This window comes from Silurus meridionalis, chromosome 2 (assembly GCF_014805685.1).
Source record: "Silurus meridionalis isolate SWU-2019-XX chromosome 2, ASM1480568v1, whole genome shotgun sequence".
Classification (NCBI taxonomy): domain Eukaryota; kingdom Metazoa; phylum Chordata; class Actinopteri; order Siluriformes; family Siluridae; genus Silurus; species Silurus meridionalis.
In genome coordinates this window covers 10133812-10151628 of record NC_060885.1, presented here as the reverse complement: position 1 = coordinate 10151628, position 17817 = coordinate 10133812, and the positions used below count along the sequence as shown (strand labels likewise).

The following is a 17817-nucleotide window of genomic DNA, read 5'->3' as shown; positions in this document are numbered from 1 at the left end:
TTGCGTCGAGTTAAATATTCTCCTAGGAAAGTATAGATTGTAAACCAAGATAGTTCCTCATTTGAATAAATGCAAAACAAGATTCAAACATTTAAAGAATACTTTTTTAATGTTAACTCGTTAAACCTGATGCTGTAATGCCTGGTTTAGAAACCGTAAAACTCACAGCGATGAACAAAATACGTAAAAAGGTCCTTTATTGGATCGGATTCATAGTGGTGCCACTTCAACTGTATGACTATGGAAAAGAACTAGACCTATGCATGTTCTTGAGTACAATATTGCTTACATATCTGAAAGAGATGATCCACACACCCATATACAAAAACAGAGACAGCTGCACATAAGGACAGTTACACACTGTAAACACAAAACCTCTTCACGCTTTAATAAGCACAGTTAGGCTGATGATAGTCTCTGACCCATTTGTCACAGGTGAGCAGAATGAATTCTCTGATGTCTTTTTAAGTTGCATTTCTGCGTGAACCGTTTTCCACAGTCCATACAGATATAAGGTCTTTCCCCTGTGTGGACTCTGCGATGTGCCTTCAGGTTGCTGAGTTTGGTGAAGCTGCGGCCGCAGAGTCCACAGCAGAACTGCCTCTCTCCTGTATGTATCTGTTGGTGAGCTCTCAAGTGGCAGAGGTGCGAAAAGCCCTTACCACACTGCGAGCAGATGTGCGGCGTCCTCACCACATGGTGCCCAACGTGGCTGTGTGTCCTAATGCCGACGGTCTGTGGGATATTTCTTCCAGACTGCAAGGCACTGACGGCTCTCTCATCTGCGTAGGCGCGCTGGAGATGTGGAAATGCCTGAGAGGGTTTGGGCAGAGGGGAGCTCTTGTGGAGCGAATGCCCCCGTGACACGTTCACAGTGCTAGAACTTGACGCCAGCTGAACATTGGCGTGCTCAGCAGATTTGGGCTGTTTTTTAACCAGCATCCTGAGCTGCTGCGTGACCTGAGACGACCGGCTTTCCTTACCACCAGGTATTGGATAGACCACACTGCTTTCCTCTGAGGTTCCTGTAGGCAGAGGATCTCTGTGCTGGAGCTCTTCCTGGACCTGACTTACCCTGCTTGCCGTAGACGTTGTCCCTGTCCTCGCCCTGTCCAACTCTTCCCATTCTGGAGGAAGCACCACTACAACTTCCTGTTTAATGGCCACTGATTCTGGAGTGCCTATCTGCTGGTTCACATTGGGGGACACAGAGGATGGCGCAGGACCCGTAAGCTCGGGCTGCGAATGAGATGTATGCATCAAGTGATCCATTTTCGTGTCTGGCTTTTTTGATTGTGCTTTTTGCTTTACTGAATCCTGAATTCCAGCACTGGTACTGGGTACCTTGTCTCTTGGAGGGAGCCAGTTCTCAGGCTGCGATGTGTGGATGCCTGATTTTTCCCCAGCATTGTGGCTCTGGGATACTCTGTGATCTGCTGTGGTTTGACAGGGTGCCGTTGAGTAGATCTGCACGCCTGAGGCCTCAGCGACCTCCTCTTTCACCACCCCACCAACTTTCGCTCCATCTACTTGAGCCTGAAAACAAGAGGAAAAGACAGTCTTTTAAATCCCCTCTGTTATAACAGTGAAACCCATTCTTAATGGTGGCAGCAGCAGCACAAGCATTACACATTCAAGCTATGGAGACACGTTATACATAAGCTATTTTTGCTAACATGATCTGCCTTGTTTAAGTGATAATAACATCCACACAATGAGTATCCAAAGGTTTTGTTATTCACAGGGTTTCTGCAGGTTTCACCAAGTCAAATTTGAGTTTTTAAGATCATTTACACACCATTAAGAATGAATTTAAAACCGATTGTCAAAAACACACACATTGTTAGCAACTGGCTTTAACTAAGACCTCAATGCTTTCTTTTTTAAGCCAAGTATCGCTTGCTGAAATATTAAATCCGTTTTATGTCTGCGGTACGATCCAAGAGAGATTCGCACCAGTAACAGAAAGCTGATTGGCTGTTGCATGTTGGTCTCATTTGTAGTAATAATTACAGCAAATTATATTTGGAAAGAATTACAACACAAACAAAACACAAAAAAAAAAAACACAACACAACTGCTGCATGAGCATTTTAATGTGCTTTAGAGGTAGCGCTATATGGACATGGGAAAATTAAGACCTGTGAACATTTTTTACTTTTTAAGACTCCGCAGAAACCCTGATTCCTCAGTACAAAATTGTCCTTCATAGTAATGACCTACTTTCATAAAATCGGAAAAACACATTGTGCAAATGAATTTGGTTTGGAAACCCTCTTTATCTCTGCCATCTCACCCATTGCTGCATGTTCAGCTACGCTTTGCTGTATCATAGTATCTGCTGACTGCTTAAGATTGTAACAAAGGATCATATGGCACAACATTACAGAAGTTTTTAAAGTTTTCTTTTAGAGACTTATCACATTACATATTATAAAAAACAAAATCCAGGTCTTTCTTGCAACGAGAAAATATATATACACTGGCGATCAAAATTAAAGAACAATTTATAAACAATTGAACAATTCTGAAATAATGTCATCTTCACTGCTCAACAGTTGAAGAAATTTTTTTGTCCTGTCTATACCATGCTACCAGAACACCTTTTCCACAAAATAACTAAGGCATTTAAAAAAACATTATTTTGCAGAAAACACACTGATCAAAATTAGAGAACAACAATGACTGTAGCATGGAAAAAGAAGTTTTCTGAAGGTTACAACAGTCAGCAATTAGTAGGAAGTGCACACGCCTCTGCTCTGAATGACTTCAGCACATCTGCGGCCACAGGACAGCACTAGTTTCTCACACTGCTCTGGTGTGATTTTGGTCCACTCTTCTTCCAGTCTCCTCCAAAGTTCGGTGACTGTAGTGGGTTTCTTGGCCATAACTTTGTCACCAAGGATTCTCCAGAGGTTCTCTATTGGGTTGAGATCAGGACTCTGGTCAGGCCATGTCATTTGTTCAATGTTTCCAGTTTCAAGGAACTGCTTTACCCGTTTTGCTGTGTGACATGGAGCGTTGTCCTGCATGAACACTGCGGGCTGATTGGGTGATGAACACATGGAAGGAACCATATGTTGTTAAAGAAGGTTCTGATAAACATTTGTATTCACTTTGCCATGTAGCTGTATAAGAGGCCCAACTCCTGCTGCAGAAAACATGCCCCAAACCATGACACTTCCTCCTCCACTTTTCACTGACTTCTTTACACACTTTGGGTTCAGTCTTTCTCCAGTTTGTCGCCGAACATAATGTTTCCCATCGGACCCAAATAAATTAAACTTGCTTTCATCACTGAAGTGAACTTTGGACCAGTTCTCCTCTGTCCCCACAACATGCTCCTCAGCAAAGCTTAGTCTAGCCTTTTGATTCTTTCTGCTAATGAGAGGTTTGGTCACTGTAGAGTGGGCTTTCAGTCCAAATGCTCTTAACCGTCGAGACACTGTATGACGAGACAGATCCTTACCCTGTTCAGCGCTGAACTGGTGAGCAATTCCAGCTGCAGTGTGGAAAAGATTGCCCATTGAGATCCTCCACAGTATCCTGTCCTCTCTTGTATTTGTCTTCTATAGACGACCAGCCTTCTTGGCGGACTTGAATTAGTTTGTTATGTTGTAAAGATTCAATATTCTTGAAATCACAGATTTGGAACGACCAACTTGTCTTGCTATGGCTGATAGGGTCATCCCTTTGGCCTTCATCTGGACAACCTGCTGCCGGAGGCTTTCAGTCACTTTAGAACGGCCCACCATCTTGCAGAGTCAGTAAAACTGGAAGTTAGGCTGCCAGTTAAATAGGGGTTTACAGATAATCAAGGAAATTAGCACCAGGTGCCAGATTAACACCAATAACTGGGAGGTATCTGAAAGTGTTCTCTAATATCGATCAGTGTGTTTTCTGCAAAATAATGTTTTTTTATTTTGTGGAAAAGGTGTTCTGGTAGCATGGTAAAGACAGGACAAAAACTCCCTCAACTGTTGAGCAGTGAAGATGACATTATTTCAGAATTGATCAATTGTTTATAAATTGTTCTCTAATTTTGATCGCCAGTGTAAATACGCAAAAATTAGTTCAAGGTGTTTTTTCATTTAAGTTTGTACAATGTAAAACAGTACTGTCATGTTTTTGCTTTACAAAAGACACCCAGAAATACAATTTGCTCTTCCATTATAGGCACTTACATCAATAAAAAAAATCATTAACTACTTCAGATTTCTCTACTGCAGTATTTTATCAAAGCAGTATCGCAAAACACCCCTCATTATGACCTGTTACGTTGGTGAGTTTAATACGACCAGCAAGAATGGAAGTGGTTGCATGTGCACCATACTACACCTTAAGTTCAGGGTCAGGGATGGTTGACGTGGCCTCTTGACCTGGTGTTACGCTTCCCTTATCGCAGATTCTCCTGCCTGCTTCGGACACACCCTCCTGCTTTGTAACACAAACCAACTCTGCACCTGCGTCAATCCAAAGCCATAGGTCACTCAGCTGCACGTTCTACATGTCGAACAATTAAGAACGGTGCCATTTGATTTTTCTCTTACATCCTTCCTGAAATATATTTTATTCCTTTTTAATTCCACAGCAATTTCTCATTAATAACTATATATTAATATGAACTAATAATTAGTCTACAGTCAATTTTGTTTGTAAGGTTAGTTTCCTGTTATCAGAAGGTGCGTTCCCTCTTTTACCTCTAATTAAAGTAACACAAGAGAGTTGCTTGTTTTATCTTGTTGACAATAAAACTGGGAAAATCCTGAAGACTTTCCAGTGGTGGAAAACTGACCTACTGACTGTAACTGGAGACTCTTTCCATGAATGCAACGTTTCCCAACAGGAAAACTTCACCACATAGATGATCACTGATATCTCAATGTTTTTTTTATTTTATCATTTCATAATTAAAATATGCAGATCATCAAATTACATTACAAGTTCCCATGAAACCGCTGTACTACAGAAAGAGTGAGGGGACAAACTATAAACCTGTCGTTTATGCAGACTGTATAGCGGACCCCCCATTTTTCCAGAGAGATTTAGATCCAGATCATTTACACTATTAAAAGGCCAAGGGTCCAAAACTTGCAGCATGGTAGTGGTGGGATATGAACTCACAACCTTCTGTCAGTTGTCCAAGTACTGATGAATATCAACATCCTTTGGCCACTCACATTCAAAGAAAGCTGCACAATGTAATACATGTAGAAAAACCTCTAGATCACATGGGTGACCGACCTTCACTTTGGCTCCTGGGGTCTCTCCCAGAGATGTCCTTCTTGGAGAGCCCGGCTCTGCCGCAGTCTGTACACCTGACTCGCCTGATCCTGTCCCTCTCGCCCAGTTTGCTTTCCAAGATTTGCAATCTCCGTCTTAAGACCTCCGCCTCTCGTTTCCCACGACCGATCTCCTCCAAGAAGCTTCCCTCCACCAGCCTGGTGATTTCGCACAGAGCTGATCGCAGGACGGTCTCCATCACGCCGGAGAGCTGAGTCTGAAACGTCACGAGGAGCGAATCCGACATCCTGCTGCCTCGTCGCGTCCCATACACTTTTCAATCACTACAACACCCTCCTTGTTTTGACTGATCAGACACTAACGTGCACTGGACCTCCCGCTGCTGATCACTCCATCCCCGGATGATGTCTTTGACACCTTGCGTGTTTCATTAGCTCCTAGCAAAACTAGCTTCCCCGGCTAACCCAGCACTCATTCCCCCCGTGCTCTGTGCCTGATTGCTCGGCTACACGCGTCGATTCTGGGTGGACGTTCACAAATAAAACCCATAAAACCCAGGAACGTGGTTGAATTCCCGCGGACTGATTAGCTTTTACTCTTGGTTGGACGCAACGCTCCAGAAAAGGGAACCTGTGTTATCCTCGGTGACGTCACGCATTTGTACAGTGTCCCGCGTGGACACACGTGAAAACGCGTTGCCAGAAATACAAACTGCTTACTATACCCTCACACCATCAGGGTCAGGGAGGTCTTCTCTACTTGGCTAAACTCTGACAAAATCACTTATTTACGTTTTAACAGTGGTGGACGAAGTACACAAAACATATACTTGAGTAAAAGTACACAAGTATTTGCCTACAAATGTATCCAAATGATTTATTACAGCTATAATGTTCCTATGATCATTTCCATACTGTTGCTTAATTCACTAATGTTACTCTAATGTTACTCTTAGCACACTCATCTATTAATAGAATAATATTAATGAGTCAAACACTAATTGATATCTATTACAATTATCATGAGCCCAACACCTTGTTTTTAACTACAGTACTTCAAAAAAAAATTGCGCAAATGAGGCCACGGTTTGTTGTGGCAAGTTTGAGTCAAGAGTTTCTTCCATCATTTATTCCTCCCTAAATGTTCTGCTTGTTGTTGAACTGACGCTGAACTGTAGGTTTGTGATAAGACGTCACCAAGCGGCGAACAAACCAAGTTAGAAACTGAGCTCGTTCCACGCGTATTGGTGGCTTGCTGCGTTATCAACTCGTAAATAAAAAGGAATGAGTGATTTCGCAAAAAGTTGAGTAAAAAGTACGATATTTGACTTTGAAATGTAATGAAAACACTAAAGTACAGATACATAAAAAGCTACTTAAGTACAGTAACTTATTACAGTTACTGTTCACCACTGCGTTTTAATATATATTTTTTGTCCATGAATATGTAGTAAATTATACCCAATAATTATAGCTGATCTCTGGGTGTGCTGCTAGTATTGTCTGTTTATGTTGGAGTTTCTATTCAATCAGATTTCAACCATAACATTATGTTGCTCTGCGTTTAAGCCTTCAGAATTTGCACAATCTAGTGTAGTGTAAAGTATGTGTTGTTTAAAAGCTATTGCTTCGAACAATCAGATTTCAAGTTGCCCACCTGAGGCCACACGTACAATAACGTCAGCGTTTTCATGTCCTTTAATTAGATGGTCCGAGTGCGCACTAGTCAGGGCTTGTGACCCGCTTTTGTAGCTAACTACTACATGAACTCCATTATATTCATGTAGACTTCATAGCTGTTTTTTCATTCCACAGTGGCTGGAAATGTTCTTGAAAATTCTGTATTATGATTAGCTGAGTTACATTTCCATTGTATACAGTATGAAATAATTACATTAATAATTAAATCGTGTATAAAAGTAATATAATATGCACAGTATTGTGTTATGTGCAGGACATCTTCCCTTTTTTTTTTTTTTTAACAAAAACCTTTTTTTCTCTGATCTGTGTTAGAAATGCCATTTCACTTCTGATTATTTGTATTGTAAAAATTGCAGAGTTAATCTCTAATCACAATGAAGTGCAGAAGCTGAGAGCTCTGCCATACCTTCTCATTCACACTCAACTGAGCACAGGGAATGAGATCTATAATGGCTTACGACTGCATTTTGCAGGACCAGTTCTGCATTTAAGGCCCAATCACTGTACAGCACAACTCAAAATTGATAAAACTATAATGAATGGCCGTTTGGTGCCACCAAGATGAGGATTGGGTTCCATTCTGAGTCAGGTTCCTTTCGAGGTTTCTTTCGCATTGCATCTCAGGGAATTTTTCCTTGCCATGGCTCACTCATTATAAGGGTTAAACTTATAAGCACTAAAATAAACATTCATATTTTATAACCTATTTATCTCTCTAAATTGAATGTAATTATTTGTGTGAATATCACCAATATACTTACATGGTTTAGGTAACTTAGTTACATATCTGTGTAAAAGATTGTTCCTATCAATAAACGGGTAATAAAAAAGCTAATAATGCTGCAATGATTAGGGTCTGTGAGAGCCCAAGTACTGATGACTCTCCCATTCCGTCCTAAGAAAATAGCCTACAAATATTTGCGCTACAGTAACAACTCAGTTCCAGTTACAAGGACTATGGACTATGGGCAATGTATATTTTCATTTGTGCTGAATGAGTGAATATTTGAATTCTATTAGCAACAAGAGCAGTGCAAAGATTTAATGGATTCTTGGTTTATCCTACATCTTTCCATCAAATAATAATGAAAATCAAGCTTAGATCCTATTCACAGACTGCATCAAAAACACCGAAAGCCAGGGAATAAAACATGACTCTAATAAGCTGTGTGCGCATGGAAAATGTGATATTTAATAGGAAACATTACCTTGCCGAATCAAACCAAGTTAATAAAAATTTAATCATTTAATCTCTTTAGGGTTTATATGTGTAAAATAGGCTCTGTCTGTCCAGTCCATCACCCGCCCTTGACCTGCATGTCATTGTGTTACAGGTGCAGGTTTTCCTATTTAACATTTCTGACTCGAGAACTTTTGTTGTTCTGCATCCTTTGTGCTACCAGTCAGAAGACTGTGAACAACACTCTTATGCCACATTCACACTTGCAATCATTTTATTGTTGCAAGTTGCATTTGTGGTACTTCAAAGTCGCCTACTTTGGGCTTTCCTACTTTTGTGATGCAAGGAGACACATCACGTGTTCCACTGTCATCACCCCCAAGTTCCCCATTCTGTTCCTTATTTGCATAAACTTAAACTTTTCTTAACTGTCACCTGATCACATCTAGTGTTAACAATCACTGTTGCTCATGTCGGCGCAAGTCGTAATCATTGTCATGGTAACTTTTAGCAGTGGCTGCAACAAGTCACCCTACTGTATACTCTATATGGACAAAAGTATTGGGACACCTGACCTTTCCTGCCATGTGTGGTTCTTCTCTAAACTGTTACTACAAAGCTTGAGTCTCACAATTATACTTGTCTTTGAATGTTCTTTGAACTGTTTGGATCTCCTGAAAGGAGTTCCAGCAAGGCAATGTCTTTGCTACATAAAGATATGGTTTACATGGTTGGAAGAGGAAGATTTTGAGTGTCCCACTATAGAGCTCTGACCTCAACCCTACTAAACACCTCATTTAAATTAGTACCTGACTTTGTCCAGCAGACCTGAAGCATGTCCGACATTGCAAAGTTTAGAAAAGTTTAACTTGATGCAAATATGGAACGCCTTGTTCTGACGTTCTAGAGATGACATTAGAGCTCACATAAGAGTTCTCCTGATTTGTGGAATGCCCACTTGTAAAAATATGAACACCTACTAGCTACTTGTAGCAATAAAATTGATGCATATGTGAACGTAGCATTAAGATAAATGTCAGTATAAAAATATACACAATTTTTGCAATGTTAAGCACTGACCTTGGGATAAGTGTGAATTGTAGTCCTTCACCACTGATGTGTTCCATATTTGGATTCATATTTCAATTTGGACTGTGTGTGTGTCCTCAATGCAAACCTTGTCAGTAAGGCATGTAAAATCTGGCTCTGACCATTCCTTTTCTTCAGCTACATCACTTAAGTTAATTATTATTCTCAATCAGAGATATACTTAGGACTTTTTTTTGTTGTATTAATCCTGTTCATGTGTTTATTCTTTATTTATTTTTATTTTTATCTGTCCACAATATATATATATAGAAATGTACAGGTTCTACTTTCCCAAATACAAGCAATCCAGTAGCTTAATTGAATAATGCTTGCTGTAAATCGCATTAAATGAACATAGGCCTTTACTTTTATTTTGAGTCCTCTGGCACATTTTCATGACAGGGAAAAATCTGCTTAAAAAACACACATCGTCCAACTCCTGAGTTGTAGCTGGATGATGCATGCGAACTTAAGGCATCAATTAATCCTATAACCCCTCACAAGGCTTAATACTCTTCTCTGTCTTTAGTATGAACTCTCCCTGGCTGTCTTTAAGCCCTTGTATAAACATTTTGTTAATATTACATGCTGTATATATTTGCATATTTATATATTGTCAGTTTGCTAACTTTGTTTTTTGTGTACCTGTACTATGCAATGGCTATAAAGTTGTATCTCTTTATCAGGATTTGTTCTATTATTTGTTGTTTTCTTATTAAAATGTTTTAACATTCCAACAGGGTTTTTAGACAGATATTCTTAATCCATGACCTGGTGACCTAGCATGAGGACGTGCTCTCATGGAGACTATTAAATAGATTTAAAAGTTGCTCTGGATAAGAGTGTTTGCTGAAGATGTATATGGGAATGTAAACGTAACAAACGCTGCAGGTGTTTATATTTGTATTAATTTAAAACATTACCTTGAAGTGTTTAATTTTTACTGTATTATATTATATTATATTAGGGTGAGATGTTACTAAAATATGGACTTTTTAAAATTCTCTTTGTAATTACAAATGCAAGTATAAAATTTTCTTTTCATGAACTTTGATCAACTTGGAATTTTCAGGCAAACCATCAATGTGTATTATGTATAAATAATAATTCGTATAATCGACTTTTTTAGATGTGCATATTCAACATGAACATAACCCTGTGTCTCTTTGGTGTCTGTAGGCTTCACTTACAAAGTTTTCACCCACAGTGCTTACACTTTGTCTTTTTAATTGTGTAAAAACGTACAAGTGAGTTGGTGCCCACTGATATATCCGCGGGAGACTAATACAAGCGGCATCCTACCAAACCAAAAATATTTATAATAATAGACATCAGATAAAAGTAATAGCATGTAAATTGGATTCAAACATTCATTGTTAAAATAGTAATAAAAAAAAAAAAAAGTCAAAGTCTCAGATTGCAAAACAAAAACAGAGGCACTGCAGTAACAGTACATAGAGAAATTACTAACACTCATTTATTTAAAGCGTATCACAAACTACCATGGCTAAATATTCGAGAGGGCAGTAGGGGAAAATTACAATTCTTTTTAAATGGGTTTTTTACAATTCAAAAGTTGAATAATGTAATAGTACTAGAACTAGGGACGATCTCCCTTAGGCTTCTTCAGGGCAAAGAACTGTACTCTGCAATGTCTTCAGGTTGCTGTTTCCGTTGTGTATGAATATTCAAGCCTGTTTTACAAAAACACTGAAAATGTTTGCATTTCAGCTCATGTTTTTAGGATTCTTTAACGATTTTAAATATTAGGTTTAAATTGCAAAAAAGTATTCAATCCATTTTGGTGTAATTCCACACCCCTGGCAGTACAACATGGATAGTTTACACGAACACTAACAACTGAAAGTCAATTTAAGAGGTCAGATCTATTTGTAAAAAAATCATATACAACAGCAGCCTTTTGGAATTTCTTATAAGAATCTGAGAAAACCCCTTATTTTCAGGAAAGTTTGCATGATTTATGGAAAGATACATAACAATCATCACTATGTACACTATTCAAACAAATACATTTACAGCATTTGGCAGATTCACTTATTCAGAGCGACTTATAATGATCTTATTTTTATAGAATTAAACAGTTGAGAGATAAGGGATAAGCCCCGCAGTGACAGCGCGGCCGTGCCGGAAATTTAACTCCCTCTGAATCAAAATCCAACACCTTCCCATTTCCATAATACCAATAAATAAAACAGCTCTGGACAAGATATGCATTTTATATCACAAATAAATGACTTAAAATGATCCCTGGAATAAAAGTATTATCTTTGGGCTTTGCGTTTAAGTTTTCATTTGATGTGCATGTTTACATTTTATGTCCTTCACAGCTATATACCATGATGCTCTCACTAAAGCACAAGCCTTCCACTTTCACTACACATTTAGGCCCAGGCACGACCTGGTTAACGGTGGGATGATTTTAAGTTCCTAGCTGACCAACATCATGTTGCAATTTTGAAGTGTTACCTCAGAAACCCTGTTCGAAGATGATAAAGACCATATAATCTAACTGCCAGTTTACCTTAAGTTGTATTAATGCACTTAACCTGCTATCCAGCTGGTCAGACAAAGGTACTTGATGTTAGCTATTGCTTTAGTGTGTTAGGTTTCCATGCAACTTGGCCAGTGAGTTTGCTAATGAATTTTTGACTCACCACCAATGAGAAAAATCGATGCTCTGTAAAAGCCTACTGAAACTTTTTGTCATATCTAATATTAAGATAAAAAAAAAAAAAAAAAATACCACAATCATTTTCAAAACACTCCTGCGGAAAATATTTGTGAAGAATTAAAAAGTTTAAAGTTGCAATATACGGTAATAAATAAGAGTACCTATTGAGGAACCATCGGAGAGCTGTGGGTAATCCGTAAAGCATCATATCAGCTTTAGAACAAATCTGCTTATTTTATACACCATTCTGATCATTTCATATAAAAATCTGCTACTTCCTCCATTACCATTCCCACCATTCCTCTAAGATTTCACTGAGATGTGGTGGATTCAATGTTCTACAATTCTGTAAATGAGTCCCCGTTTTATATAAAAGAAAATTCATGCTGTATGATATTCTACAGACGGCTAGTTCTGAGGGTTATTCAGATTGGCCCCGTGTTTCCGCTGGTGTGATCGGAGATGGTCGAGGCGTTTAAAGGTGAGTCCACACACCCTGCAGGAATACGGTCTCTCTCCAGTGTGGGTGCGCTGGTGGACCTTCAGGATGTCCGCCCGGGTGAAGCTCTTGTCACACATGCTGCAGCGGTGTGGTTTCTCTTGTGTATGGATGCGCCGGTGGAGCTTGAGGTTCCACAGGCGGCTGAACTTGTTCCCGCACAGCGAGCAGCTGTAGGGTTTGTCTCCAGACTGGCTGCATCTGTGTTTCCGCAGATCGCTGAAGGACGTGTAGCCTTTGCCGCAGTGGCTGCACAGGTGCAGTCCCTCCCTCTGGTGCACGCGTTGGTGAACCTTCAGGTTGCAGGCTTGAGGGAACTTCTTTCCACACTGGTTGCAGACGTAGGACGTGGTGACGTTGCGATGACGGTGGCCGTTCAAATGCGCTTTGAGGGAAACCTGGTCTGGGAAACTGATCATACACTGAGAGCAAGAATGATCTCTGTCATCTCGGTCTCCCAGCATTCCTGCAGATCCGTTATTCAGCTCTAGCGGCTGGCTGAATGCATCTCCACCGTAAAAGCAATCGGCACCATCGTTAACCGTATCCCTGTTGTATATCGGGTTTCCTTGCGAGTCTCCGGAATGTGCGGCCTGGGAAAGACCGCTTACATCCTGCAAGTAGCCCTCCTCATTAATAAGCAAACAGTCCATGTCGCGGGTATCTGAGGCATCCTGTAACGTCGGTGAGACCTTGCTTCCTCGTTTATTTTTGAGCAATCTTCGGCATTCCTCAGATGTACCCAGGTCAGTCTGCAAAGATCCTGGTAGCACACCGAACCCCAAAACCTCTCCAGCTCTGTGAGGAGGGTCTGTTAGGCCATTCATACCTCCCATATCCAGTTCCTGGTTGCTATAGCTTCCCAAGTCCTCCATGTTATAGCGAGTTCTATAGAGGAGACCCTGGATATGGTCCATGTCTGGCTCAGTGTCAGGAGCTTGATCCAACCCAGAGCTCCAGTCGTTCTGAATCTGCTGCAGCTCCTGCTCACTATAGGTTTTATTGTGAGCAGAGTCATCAGAGCCTTCTGTTACTGGGGAAAAAGTAAACGTTGTAAATTTTACAGTAACTACAGTGAAACCAAAGACTGGTATGTAGAGAGTTGAAATTTCCACCCATCATAGATACGAGGTGGTATCAAAAAGTTTCGAGACTAGCGCTAATAAAGTACTTTACATATTTATGTTTACATACTATCAACTTCAAAATAGTCCCCTTGCACAGCAATACAGCGCCCCAACTTTCCTGCCACTTCTGAAATACGACCTGGAAGTCTTCCTTTCGAAACGCTTCCAGCAACTTCTGCGATTCGCGCCGGATCTTCGCAATGGTGTCAAAATGGCGACCTCTGAGCTGTATCTTCATCATCGGGGAAGAGGCGAAGTTTGCAAGAGCCAAGAGTAGAGTGGGTGCGGAAGTGAGATCGTTCTCCGGCGATCGGCATGCACAAGTTGCAGAATGGTTTTGACGTTTACAGGGGTTGAGCTCATTGAGGGTCTTCTCGGTCTTTCAGTAATGTTCTTGAGCACTTGAAACCACTCAAAACGCATCGAACGACTCGTCCCAAAACGGTCTGCCCAGTTTCATGTGAAATTTTCATGTTTGCTCACCAGTTTTCACCGTTAAAACTTTTTGATACCACGTCGTGTTTTTTTTTTCTTGGATAAGATTAACTATTTCATAATACCTTCAGTACTCAGTTTCCACTCCTCTTGTAGCTCAGTAGCAGTGGCAGTCTGAGCAGACTCGGATTTAAGCATGCAGTCCATCTTTCCTTTCTCTTGAACTGCATTCTGTATAAAAGCACAAACACACAGAACACCAAAACATACAACTTGTTTTTTTTTTTTATCATGTGATTTCAGGACACTCTTAGTTAATATTTCTACTGAATGAACACTCGTGCATCCTGCTCACCTTGGCAGCGTTAACCGGACTGGATCCGGGCTCGGATTCCACCATTCCAGAGAGTTCAACGGCCTTTTCGGCTCCACAGCTTCTCCAGCTCTCCTCCACACTTCTCTCCTGTTTAAGAATCCGAGCATTTTCCGCACCTACGGGATGATTGTTAAAATGCAAAGAGCTTACCACAATCATAGTAAATGATGCCCATGAGAAAAGAAAATGGGGCTCATTGTATAAGTAGCTCCTACAAAGCCTTTGTATTTTTAGTGGTAGAAATATTCTCTAATTGATTTCTCATTAAGGACACTACTAGAGAAAACCCTTTACTCTTTGGTTGCAGAGTTAACAGTGATACCGGAGAGTAAAACCTTATAGTTAAGATTTATATTTAACACTATGGCCATTGTGTTACATTGGGAAACATTGCTCTGATTACTCTCTTTCACAAGTTCTCTCTTTGTCCCTTTGAATTCTTTAGTTTCCTCCCACATCTCGAAATCATGCTGTAGCTAAAATGCCTACTCTAAATTGTCCCTAGGTCTTATCATGAGACGTCATTCAACAAGACATTAAGCCGCAAAAGCCAATGGAATTGTGAATCCACCCCAATCAGGCAGAAGGTACCAGAGCATCCAATGCAAACACCAACAAATTCTTTTCTAAGGCAGCTAGAATACTTCACACAAAAAGACAACATTGAAGACATCCGGTGTCCTGCGCAATTTGCTACATTCTTTGAATTTGTCTTGCGTCCTGTACCAAAGGGTTCGTCAGTGATGCACCACGACACAGTGGAAACAATATTCATCCTAATGTTGTGAGGTATGACAACTAAGAAAAGCACTGGAACGAGTGCGTACGTGAAACAATCAGACAGATGATCATGTCAAATCGGTCAGTATTCCATTTCCTGGAACTCGCTGTAAATATACAGGCACTAAGGATTAATACATATACAGCACCAACTACTCATTCATCACCAGAATCACCGAAAACATCACATCAGACACCATTATCCAGAGCGACATACATTAATCTCATACATATGAACTGAGCAGCTGAGTGTTTAAGGTCCCTGCTCAGGTGTTGATCTTGCTGGGGCTGGGATTTGAACTCAAAACCTTCTGATCCAAAGTCCAATGAGTTAACCACTAAACTACGGATTTGTGTACCTGTTTGGACCGAAGAAGATTTGTCTCGCTTTTCTTCAGCGGACAGTTTGTTGTTGGCACACTCTAAACATCTTCTCCTGCCTTTGCTCTCAGACCACTGCAGTTTCTTCTTCAGAGACTCCACCTGCTCACGACTCCGGGACACTTCCTCCAGGAAGCTTTCCTCCACCAGCCTGGTGATCTCAAATATAGCAGCTTTAAACACTGTCTCCATGACCCCAGACAGCTGGGTCTGAAATGTGAGGATGATCTCAGACATCTTCGGGGTGAATATCAATGCAGAATGAGCTGAAGCGAAAAAACCAGACCAGGCCGAGCTCCTGCTTGTTTTGTTGTTGTTGTTGTTTTTTTTTTTTTTTCGTAAAACGTTTTAAAGCATCAACTAAACTATTAAAACTACTGCTTCTGAGCTTTGACCTCGTTCTTCATATGTTTTCACTTTTTTTTTGGTTTCCGAAATATCTCTAATCTTGCCAATCTTGCTATTCGTTACGAAGCAGTAGCAACAGCTAGTAGCATTTATAGCTAGCTTAGTTAACGTTAACATCCAGAGAAAACAATTAGCCAAAATAATACACCATACAATAAACTGGCTCAAATGTACATTTATAAACTAATAAATAATTTCTAGAGTGCGAATATAAGCGTGTAGTGATACCGAAATGCAACGAGAAGAAAGGAAATGAGTCCTGGTGCAGTGTTTGCAAGGCAAGGCTAGGCTGTGTGAACGGGGGACTAAAACAGTGTAACACCGTAATGGTTCGGATGTGTTTACATTCAACACTGATTATCTGTACTACCTAGTGCCCTATTTCAAGTGGACTAGTATTAAAATTTAGAATGGGGTGCTGGCAGAGGTTTATATACACGTTTAAAATTTTAGACAGAAGGTATAGCCAATGGGACGTATGCAAAATGTACAGATTTTATATGTGCAAGTGCATAGAAAATTTGAAAGTATATGCAATGTAATAAATTATAAATAAATAAAAACCTAGGCCTTCAGTGGTGTCCTACTTAATCAATCCACCATCGTTATCACACCACAGCTTACAGTATAACAGTGCTCCATCACACACACAGGTCTCTCAAGCAGTGACAATGAATGCCATTACTGAAGCAAGAAACACAATAAACACAATTTAACAAGTCTCCTTTCATTGCAGCCACAGCTGCCTCGCCCAAATACATCAACTCTAGCAAAGGATGAAAGTTAGTGGTTTATATAGAGTTTAGGCCTTGCTGGCCCTGACAGCACACACGCACGCGCACGCACGCGCGCACGCACGCACACACACACACACACACACACACACAAAATACTGGGCAAAATTTTAGGCAGTTGTGAAAAAATGCTGTAGTGACACTTCTTTCAAAAATAAAAGATTAATTTTATTTACAAAATAACAGAATGAAAAGAAAACAAACAGAAGACAAATCCAAATCGAATCAATATTTGGTGTGACCAAACTGTGCCTGCAAAACAGCATCAAATCTTCTAGGTACACCTGCACTTCTAGCACCTCAAATCCTTCTGTCTCTTCATGTATTCCCATCCAGACTCGATGATGCTGAGATCATATATATAGTAGCAGTCAAATGTTTGGGCACACTATTTTTTGTATTCAACATTGTATATTAATACTGAAGACACAAAAATTATGACAGAACAAATATAGAATTATGTAGTCAACAAAAAAACAGCACAGCATTTGGTTTGCATTAAGTGGGACCATCATTTGTTTTTCAACTGGACAATGTCTCCAAATACAGCTGTAGGTTACAAAAGAGCAATTTGTTAAAAAATGGTGATTGGTGAGTGCTGCATCAGATGACTCAGCCTCTACAGTCACACTCTAAAACTAATTGACCTGGTTTGGAATTTGTTGAATCAGAAAGTGAAGGAAAAACAGCCAACAAGTATGCAACACTTCTGAGAATTCCTCAAGATAGTTCCATATATTCAAGGTTCCATACATTCCAGGTGAATAGCTCATGAATCTGATGAGAGAATACCATCAGTGTGCCAAACTGTCATCAAATGTACAGTAAACATAGCTACAGTATCTCACAAAAGTGAGTACACCCCAGACATTTTAGAAACCATTTTAGTAGTCTTCTTAAATTACAATAATACAGAAATGAAACCTTGATATACACTTACTGGTCACTTTATTAGGTACACCTGTCCAACTGCTCAGGCAGCAACTCAATGCATTTAGGCATGTAGACATGGTCAAGACGATCTGCTGCAGTTCAAACTGAGCGTCAGAATAGGGAAGAAAGGTGATTTAAGTGACTTTGAACGTGGCATGGTTGTTGGTGCCAGACGGGCT

The 17817-nt window shown here is 40.2% G+C and overlaps 1 protein-coding gene across 1 annotated transcript; it reads right to left on the bottom strand.

The window, feature by feature from the left end:
• Positions 1 to 180: 180 nt before the first annotated feature.
• On the bottom strand, positions 181 to 16211 carry si:ch73-109d9.2 (uncharacterized protein LOC565042 homolog). The gene is made up of 8 exons (XM_046867446.1): positions 15482 to 16211; positions 14322 to 14458; positions 14092 to 14197; positions 12315 to 13437; positions 8764 to 8830; positions 5245 to 5560; positions 4339 to 4463; positions 181 to 1536 (listed from the first exon to the last, which is right to left on the bottom strand). Exons 1-8 carry the CDS (start codon positions 15738 to 15740, stop codon positions 430 to 432), a joined length of 3240 nt encoding a protein of 1079 aa, XP_046723402.1. The 5' UTR covers positions 15741 to 16211; the 3' UTR covers positions 181 to 429.
• Positions 16212 to 17817: the final 1606 nt, after the last annotated feature.

Bases quoted from the DNA above. Each gene is read 5' to 3' on its own strand.
- si:ch73-109d9.2 (XM_046867446.1), bottom strand. From the start codon at position 15,740: ATGTCTGAGATCATCCTCACATTTCAGACCCAGCTGTCTGGGGTCATG. The intron at 14,459-15,481 runs GTACACAAATCC...ATCATCCCGTAG, and splicing joins ATCTTCTTCGGTCCAAACAG to GTGCGGAAAATGCTCGGATT. The intron at 8,831-12,314 runs GCCGTCTGTAGA...ATCTTTATGTAG, and splicing joins CTGAATAACCCTCAGAACTA to CAAAGACATTGCCTTGCTGG.